At 32.1% G+C, this 9409-nt stretch overlaps 3 protein-coding genes across 3 annotated transcripts in view; 2 read left to right on the top strand and 1 right to left on the bottom strand.

Moving 5' to 3' along the window:
* LOC108725953 (sodium-coupled neutral amino acid transporter 9) overlaps positions 1 to 3269 on the top strand; it is a 27137-nt gene extending 23868 nt beyond the window's left edge. Inside the window, exons 4-10 of the mRNA XM_018453281.1 lie at positions 1213 to 1370; positions 1469 to 1633; positions 1711 to 1767; positions 1855 to 2031; positions 2177 to 2379; positions 2458 to 2562; positions 2657 to 3269. Of these exons, the coding sequence (XP_018308783.1) occupies positions 1213 to 1370; positions 1469 to 1633; positions 1711 to 1767; positions 1855 to 2031; positions 2177 to 2379; positions 2458 to 2562; positions 2657 to 3067 (1276 nt within the window). The 3' untranslated portion in view covers positions 3068 to 3269. The remainder of the gene's footprint in view (positions 1 to 1212; positions 1371 to 1468; positions 1634 to 1710; positions 1768 to 1854; positions 2032 to 2176; positions 2380 to 2457; positions 2563 to 2656) is intronic.
* On the bottom strand, positions 2525 to 8124 carry LOC108725955 (protein FAM173B). Its single transcript, XM_018453284.1, is given in 6 exon segments — positions 2525 to 2583; positions 5057 to 5213; positions 5299 to 5487; positions 7580 to 7715; positions 7717 to 7744; positions 7829 to 8124. Coding segments are annotated over 5 exon segments (567 nt in total). The 5' UTR covers positions 7893 to 8124; the 3' UTR covers positions 2525 to 2583; positions 5057 to 5063.
* Positions 8125 to 8147: 23 nt separating this feature from the next.
* Rpe (Ribulose-5-phosphate-3-epimerase) overlaps positions 8148 to 9409 on the top strand; it is a 2167-nt gene continuing 905 nt past the window's right edge. The window contains 3 exon segments of the mRNA XM_018453285.1: positions 8148 to 8198; positions 8286 to 8569; positions 9343 to 9409. The exon segment at positions 9343 to 9409 is cut by the window's right edge and continues 45 nt beyond it. Of these exon segments, the coding sequence (XP_018308787.1) occupies positions 8333 to 8569; positions 9343 to 9409 (304 nt within the window). The 5' untranslated portion in view covers positions 8148 to 8198; positions 8286 to 8332.

Genomic DNA, 9409 nt, shown 5'->3' with positions numbered 1-9409 from the left:
TCCTTGCATTTTTGACATATACTACCGACATTACTTGCATTACCGGATATATACCATGACGATGTTACTGGATAGATTTTGCACGTTTCTGCGTGTGTATAGATTTTGCATATCATGTTTCTGTTTGTAAATTTCAATAACGCGTGTTGCCTCCGCGTTGCTCGATTACTGCTTGCAGTCGATTCCTCATATTAATGCAGGCCCTAATTTCTTCCTACGGAATGTCATGCCAGATTTGTACTAGATAATAGGTCATAATTAAGAGATTTCGCAAGACAACCTGTCAATCTTAGAGACTTATCGTAAACTCTAGTACAAATCTGGAATGACATTCCACAGGAAGAAATTAGAGCCTGCATTAATATGAGGAATCGACTGCAAGCAATAATTGAGTAACGCGGAGGTAACACGCGTTATTTAAATTTACACGAGAAACACGATGTGCAAAATCTACACACACACACACACACACACACACACACACACACAGAAACGTACAAAATTTATCCAGTAACCTCGTCGTGGTGCATATCCGGTAATGTGGGTAGTATATGTCAAAAATGCAAGGATGACTTTGCGCAAAAAAAATCACAGCGATTCGTTTTTTTTTTAAATTAAAGAGGAAAGTTCGAACTTTATGCCGCTGCAAACGGTATTCCCTAAAAAAATTTTACAAAGTCCGTGCATTCCGTCAAACTTTGCAATTTTTAATATGACAAACACACCCTCATATTTTAGAGTTACAGTGGCAGGGGTGCATCAAACTTAAAATCTAGCCATAGCGTCTTAAAGTAGAGATTTCAAGCTTTAATTAAAAAAAAACATTATCCTACGATAATTTTTCGCCAAGTTATCGTTAGTCAAAGTTGGCCAATTTTTGCCCACAATTTTTCTGTCATAATTTTTTTGAGTAGTGTATATATCTATGTAAAATTTATTATCTTTCATAACTCTAATTTTTGAATAAAGATTATATTAAAACAAATTTACAGATTCCATGAAAATAATATATATTATGAAAATAATACAATCTATTTACAATAATAAGATTGAAAGACCGCTAATGTTAAACATAATAATATTAAATTAAGAAGCGCCATAACGGTCAGAACGTTAAGATGTTGAACTATTGTAAATTCATTTAAATGAATTAATTTCAGAAATGATAATTGCGTGCCGATATATACAATCTATTTAATTTTTATGTTTTAGATTTTCAATTTGGAATACAATACTGGGATCGTCATTACTGACGATGCCATGGGGAATTACGATGGCTGGATTCTTTCCTGGAATTATCCTCAATTTACTGATGAGCGGTTTATGCCTGTACACCGCTTATCGTCTCGTAGTTGCACATGCATATCATGGTAAAAGACTCTTCTATCATAAAACTTTTCTTACAAATCATAACGTGCAACATAATTAATTTTTTTCACAAATTATAATTAATATTGTGATTAATTAGGTAGTGGATCAGATATAGAAGTTTTAGACTTATGCCGGATATATCTCGGCAAATGGGCAGAACATGTCGCTAGAATATTTAGTATTGCCGTATTGCTGGGTGCAACTATAGCTTACTGGATATTAATGGCCAATTTCCTGTATAATAGTGTCAATTTTATTTACGGTAAATATCCTCGTCCTAAACATAAATAAGATACGTGCTCTCGTGAACTATTTTGGAAAACAATATTCATTTTGCAGATAGCATAGCTGGCTGGTCAATACATCATGTATCTGAGAACATTTCATATAAAGAAGGTATATATCATGTATAGATACAAAGTTTTAATTTATTCCTCGAGAATAATATTTCCACTGAAATGATTTTATCGCTTCGATTTACAGTTTTGTGCCCGAAAGAGTTCCAAGACAATAATACCATTGTAACTTATGAGAAAACATATGATGTGTTGGGACCAGCATGGGACTTACGAAACACAGTGCCTATGTTTTTAGCCTTACTAATATTTCCTCTTTTAAATTTTAACAGTACAACATTTTTCACAAAGTTTAATTCTCTCGGTAAGTATATGTATTATATATATGCATCATTAGCTATTTTTATATTTAATATACCATCTGACCATATACGAGTATGCTTTTAATATCTTATTGTATATACAATTCTGATATTACAAGATATAAATTTTTAATATATATCTCACAGGAACAGTGTCAGTTATGTATTTGATTATCTTCGTTGTGATAAAATCAGCGTCGTGGGGCATCAACATGGACCAAGTCGAATGGGGAACAAGTTGGGTAATACGGCCCACGTTTCCTGCATTTACCGGGCTGTTAGCAATGTCATTCTTCATCCACAATATTGTAATCAACATAATGCAAAGTAATCGCAATCAAGAAAAGAATGTTAGTTACTTTAAATCATATTTTCTTCTTGTATATTGATCCGTTGCAAGGAGTAAATAGAAATGATTTTATTTTTAGGGAAGGGATTTAACCATAGCATATGTCCTCGTCACGTTAACTTATATCATCGTTGGAGTAACATTTTTTATGTGCTTCCCATTGCCTAAGTCGTGCATAGAAGATGTAAGTACGCATAATATCTTTCTGTAGAAACGATGAAATATTCAATATAATATAACAATTCATGTTTTCTAAATTAGATCTTATTTTATTGTAGAACCTACTAAATAATTTTCAAAAATGGGATGGTCTTACGATAGGTGCTCGTATAGTGCTACTTTTTCAATTAGTGACTGTCTATCCTTTACTCGCGTATGTACTACGTATTCAGTTACTCTCATGGATATGGAAAAGAGCGTCTAACAGAGGCTTAGTGCTCTCCATTAATCTCGTATTGGTTTCTATATGTATCATTTTCGCGACGTTTGTACCTTATATCGGAACTATTGTCAGGTATACTGGCGCTTTAAGCGGACTTATCTATGTTTTCACTTTCCCGAATTTACTGCATTTATCCATTTTGAAGAAAGAAGGAAAGTTAGGTACATGTTCAATATTGTTCCATTTAGCTATACCTGTTGTTGGATTTTCAAATCTCATTGCTCAGTTCTTTATCACAGATCATTAATCATATAATTAAAATCTTACAGACTGTATATATGCGATTGCATTTATAACACTTGATATGCATTTATATATACAAGGTGAGGTACATTTAAAACAGTTCACTTGAATATTTCGCTTGTTTTTAACAATAGAAGGAAAAGTGCCAAACAAAAGTTGCATGGTTTCAAGGGGGACGTATTTTGGTCATGTTGTCTTTCTTTTAGGTGGAGACGCTAAAAGTATGAAGGTTACCTTCATTTTTTTAAACAGAATTATATGATTTTTTTACACAATATGGTTCTTCTAATTATTCTGCATGTAAAAGTATTTAAGGTAGTGATATCAAAAAATCAATAGTTTACGAGATATTTTATACTTTATTCTGTCACATGTTGGCACAAAATATTAAATATTAAATATCTCGTAAATTATTAATTTTATAGTTTTAAAGGATTGGAAAAAAACCCAATTTTTCCAATTTTTCCGCGAATTTTTTCGGTTTTTTTTTCGCAAGGATAGAAAAATTTATTTTGGAAAAATTCACGCGTGCTTGTAAAACCTACCATGTTTGCTTCTCGATTCTTCCGTAAAGAAAATAATTGCGTATAAGGTACACGGCGGGATAAGTCAACAGAAATTTTGAAATTGTATAAAAGATTGAGGTCGCATAATATATTCAATAAAACATACAAAACATATACTATTGCACCATTAATGTAAGAATTAAAAATATAGAGTCCAAACATCACGTTTATATGATAATAGTAGGTTTAGAAAATAATTTGGATCTAAATTGAATTCGTAATAAAATATTTGGAAAAAAAACCTACAGAGACACTTCAGGAGTTCATTAGACCAGAGTGTGACAAACTAGAGTTAAAAATCTGTCTACTTAAGTTTTACCATGTACTAAAAGAAGGTTAGATTAGGTTTTACTATAAAAATAGAAGGATAACTAAAAAATTTTAATAAAGATAATGCTATATAATTTCATAGATCGCATTAATAAAGGAATTTTATAAAGGAATTTAGAAGTTACTTATTATGTCTTTTACATAGCAAAAATAGCAATTTTTCCAAAAAACCAATTTTTTGGAAAAAAACTGAAATTTTTCCGGTTTTTTTTCCAGTAATTTGAAAAAAAGCAGCTTTTTTAAAACTAATTAATTTTTTGATAATCATATCTTAATACTTTTTATGAACAGAATAATAGGATGAATCAATTGGTGGAAAGAAAACACACAATAGACAGAATAAAGTATAAAATATCTCGTAAATTATTTTTTGATATCACTACCTTAAATACTTTTACATGCAGAATAATTAGAGGAACTATATTGTGTAAAAAAAATCATACAATTCTGTTTAAAAAAATGAAGGTAACTTTCATACCTTTAGTGCCTTCACCTAAAAGAAAGACAGCATGACCAAAATACGTCCACCTTGAAACCATGCAACTTTTGTTTAGCGCTTTTTCTTCTATTGTTAAAAACAAGCAAGTTATTCAAGTGACCTGTTTTAAATACCTTATCCTGTATATATAATATTTAATATTAATTATTTATAAATGCAATTTGTGTACATCATTATGCATTTTAAAAGAATCCTATAGTGTTCAAAAATTACATTTAAAAAAGTAAGTTTAGATATAACAGGTAAGAAAACGTTATAACAGGTAGTAAAATGCATATTTATTGCATTGAATAGTCCGTTATAATAACAGAAATTTATGAGTTGAAAAGTGTATTCACTCATTCATTTTAAGATAGCATGATAGAGATTATATAAGTAGGTCAGAGCTGTTTCGTAAATATAACAAAATAACATAACTTATTTAATTATTCACGGCACATTAATCTAGGAATAATACAGATTTATTTTCTTACTGTAAATACAAAGATCATTAATTGTACATTTTTTGTACTTCAATAAACATATAAATAATATATTAAATGCACAACAATTATTTTGTATTATAATTTATTCAATCTAAATGTATATCCTTTGTTACCTCAAATTCAGTTCTGGGGTATCTTGTAAATCCAAACGGTGTCAACTCCATGTCCAATCGTTACAACAGGATGCGTGTTAGGAAGAGGAAATCTACATGCGATTACGAGGGAATCTTTGCTCAATTCGCTGTTGAACTTTTTTTCAATATCTTCCATCTGTAAAAAAGATGGAAGAAGACTTCTTGATATACATTTTGTTTTTTCTCAAGGGTCACGATGAATATTAAGGAAAAAAACGTACCATTTGATCTACGCCAAATATAACGACGTTATCATATTTTCCCAAATGATGTTTCCATAAATCTTGTTTATGAAACGCAGTGTCACTCGACAGACCGTTAATCAGCGCTTGAAGTCTCGAATACCATACTAGCCAGGTATTTAACTCGATACCGTGGGCCTTAAAGCCACGCTTTGCCACCGCGAGGACCTATTTATAAATTATCTCATTTATTGTGGTCGTTGGAAAAGTAAAAAAGTTTATCTCTGTTTTGCATTTCACGGCATGTCTCTTGCGTATAGGGTTACCACAACCGGATTTTTTTTTTAAGAATACTCTTTTTAAGGTTGCTAAACTTCTGGTCATTAATTAAAACTTTATATTTATAAAATTATATTAATAAGAATTTTTTGTTCATAAAAATTATAATCCAAAAATTTTATTTTATTAAATACTTACATTTAATGCATAAAAAATTATATCCCGTTATATAATGTATATAACATATATAAATGACCGACTAGAACGTTAAGATTTTAGACAAGGAAAAAATATTAAATAAAAGGCTAATTTCTGAAATTGAACTTGTTGCAACGTAGAACACAAATACGTTTTCATTCTTCTCAAGGCAGAAAAAAGCACTAATTATTATCAACACTTATTTTGAAAAAATAGTTTATATGTGGAATTCTGTACATGAAAAAATTCTGACGTATAGAATACTCCATACACTTCCCACAAAAGTCAACGCCCATGCCTTTATCCTGTATTTATTTATGATTCTAACAGTTATACATAAATACACTCACTTGTTCTTTATTAGTTACCCAGACTAGCAGTTACCTGATAGCAACGTGTCTATCTTGTTGCTGGCATGTTGCTTGCTAAGTATGCATTGCTAAGCATGTGTTGCTACCAGAATTGCAGCAACTGAGTCCTCATTTGTTGGCAACTGATGTCTTCATGATATGATAACTTTGAGTAGCAACTTGCCAGCAGTTTGTCGACAAAATCGTTGCTTTAAAATCGTCATCATCAAAATTTACACTACTGCCATCATGTTGCCATAATAATATGCAGCATCATGCAATGCTTTCATATTGCCGACAACACAAGATAACATTAATGCAACTATCTTGCTATTAAACTGCAATACATATACACATTGTTGCCTGCATGTTGCTACAATGTCGGTATATTCGAAATCGTTGAAGACAAATCTATGGCAAGTTGCCAACATCATAAGCAATCACAGATTTGTGTAATTTTGCTGAGACACGCTTTGCTATCTGGGTAAGAATGCTTGGAAATAAGCGTTTTTTACCAGATATGCATGTGCTCTATTTGACAACTTATAAGACTTTAAATTAATGTAAGTTTTTGAGCAGCTTGTAAATTGAACTGAGATATTCTATCGTGCGTTTAATATTTCAGTTCGATATTTTAATATTGGACTATCAAAATATGTATTCTTCTAAATACAATAGACGGTTGATTTTATCCATGAACGATTTTTGACATTACACTTGCGACATATCATCGGTTTTACAAAGCGTCTCATTGATATTATATCAAAATTTAATGTAATGTTCCATATTTGAATTTGTTACTACTTATTTGTTACACCGAAAATGATTTAAATTATGGTCGAAACGTCTGTAATTGTCAATTATTGTTACACACAAGTTTTACACGCTACTATCCAGTGTCGACTTACATTGGCTTGCATTTTTTACTTATTTTAATCTATATAAAATTATATTTTTTAAAAGTGTACATATAGGCTGTTTTTCTTTTAGGAGACTCTGGGTGTTTTCTAGCAAGAGACACAATAGCAGATGATACAATATAACACAGTGAATTATTACATCCTTGTTTGTCAATATTAAACAAAGCTGAGATGATCATTATGATACACTGTAAATCTGTTTCTTATAGCTGAACTAGTAGTAATATATTTTTAGAACTTAAAGTGAATCAGATATGTTTGATATTTGGCAAAAACAAAAAAAAAAGAATCCAATGCAGTCTAGTTTGTACAGAAATAAAAAACAGATCTTGTGTCTCTTGCTGGAAAATACTCACTGTATCATCTATGTCTTTAGCCTGAAAGCATTCAAAGTCTTCTAAAAGGAAAGCAATTGACATAAACATCATTCTATTCTCCTTGACATTCAGTGAATAACAAAGATAAAACGACACTTGTGTCGATTATGTCTTCTAAAAGAAGAATAGCCATAATATGTAAATATTCTTTGCTTGTGATTCGGTAACTCGCGTGACTCGCGATTATCATACTTACAATACGTCCGTCGCCGCTGCCGAGATCAATCAAGGAACCGGAACGACCGTTTAACGCTCGAATAACGTTTTTTATTTGTTGATGCGTAGCTGGCACGTATGGCAAACATATCTTGCGAAACGCAGGGCTGACAAATTACGACGCTAATCGCTGTTGCAATCCCGCCTAGCGGCACAGGGAAAGACCGACTTATTGAAATCAGCGCAACTGATTAATTTCAATTCAATAACAAAAATAATATTAACGAACCTGTAGCGGCAATAAAAAATAAGCCGATCTTCGACGGTTTTCGTGTCTCGATAGGAACCTCCATTTCAATATGCTCCGTTAATGTGGCTTGTTTACATTGTAAAATAAACGTTCAGGTAAGACTTATAACGTTCTATAAAAATCAAATGTGTACAAGCTTGAAATCATGGTTTTATGACCAAATTTCATGTCCCAGACAATTGTTTGTTGATTTTATCTTTATTTATTTCAAGGGTTTTTCCACGTTTCCACTTTCCACGTGCTAGCAGAAATCAAGACTAACCTAATCTGAATCGGGCATGCTCATGTTGAGCAATATAGGTTATTCACTAGCTACACGAGTCTCGTTTACTGCTCGTTTACGTAATAAGTACGTACATCACGCTGAATACATTTTATTTTAATTTATCTGTGTATAGAACAACATACGTGTTTACATATATTTTTTTGGGAGCAGCTTCGCGGGACATTCTCACCCGCGCACGTTGATACATTCCGGACGGCATGGCAAAGAATTTGAGCGCAAAAATTGGCCCATCGGTTTTAAACAGCGACCTGGCGCAAATTTACGAAGAGTCGCAAAAGTTATTGGATAATGGCGCGGATTACTTGCACCTAGACGTGATGGACGGTCATTTTGTTCCAAATCTAACGTTCGGTCATCCGATCGTCAAGTGTCTTCGTAGTAAAATAAAAGATGCTTTCTTCGAGACACATATGATGGTATCCAAACCGGAGCAGGTATATGCGCAAGTTAAACGGGATTTTCCAGAAACTGCAGGATAACATGTTTTAAATTTTATAAATTAAGAGTCGTATTCAGAACGCGTTTTTATCTATAAAAGCGCGCTTTTATCTCTGAAATTCTGTAGTGTGTGTAACGTAAATCGTAAACTATAATATGTTAACGCGATAACATTGTTGTAAGCGTTTTGAATATACAGGCCTAATAATTTAATGTAAAATGGGCTGCGTTCAGGAATTACGTCCAGATAACTCTAAGCTATAGATTTTAGGTTACGTTACGTATGTTATAGCAAAAATGCGCCCTAGAGTTATCTAGGCGTAATTCCTGAATGTAGCCATGAGGTAACTTTATAGGTCAATTCTAAGCAGAAGTAAAGCTCGTAATAATAATAACTTGTTCTCATAAGATTTGTAAGACCTTATGATTGAAGTGATATTTTCTATGTACCATAAAATGTACAATCATTCATTATCTTACGATTTCTCGTAAATTTTACGGTTAGTAAAAAGGTGTAAAGATATTGCATAATAAACAGTTATAAGTTCTTGCAAGTCTTACGAATTACGAGGCTTACGATTCTGCTTAGAATTGATCTATTAATTTGGCCAAGATTTTTAAAAATATCTAGACAATATGTCCAAAATCAGAACACAAGACATCTCAAAACGTGTTATGTTAAAATTTTGACATACGTGCTGTGTGAGCATTATTAAAATTTGGGCTAAAGTAAACTCCATTTTACTTACGATAATTGAAATAATTACAGTGGATCGAACCTATGACTGACGCTGGTGTAGATCAGTATACGTTCCATGTGGAGCCAGTGGAGGATG

This window comes from Mycetomoellerius zeteki, unplaced genomic scaffold (assembly GCF_001594055.1).
Source record: "Mycetomoellerius zeteki isolate Tzet28-1 unplaced genomic scaffold, Tzet1.0 scaffold375, whole genome shotgun sequence".
NCBI lineage: Eukaryota > Metazoa > Arthropoda > Insecta > Hymenoptera > Formicidae > Mycetomoellerius > Mycetomoellerius zeteki.
Note: the sequence above shows the minus strand (reverse complement) of the source record. Positions and strands in the feature narration are given on the sequence as shown.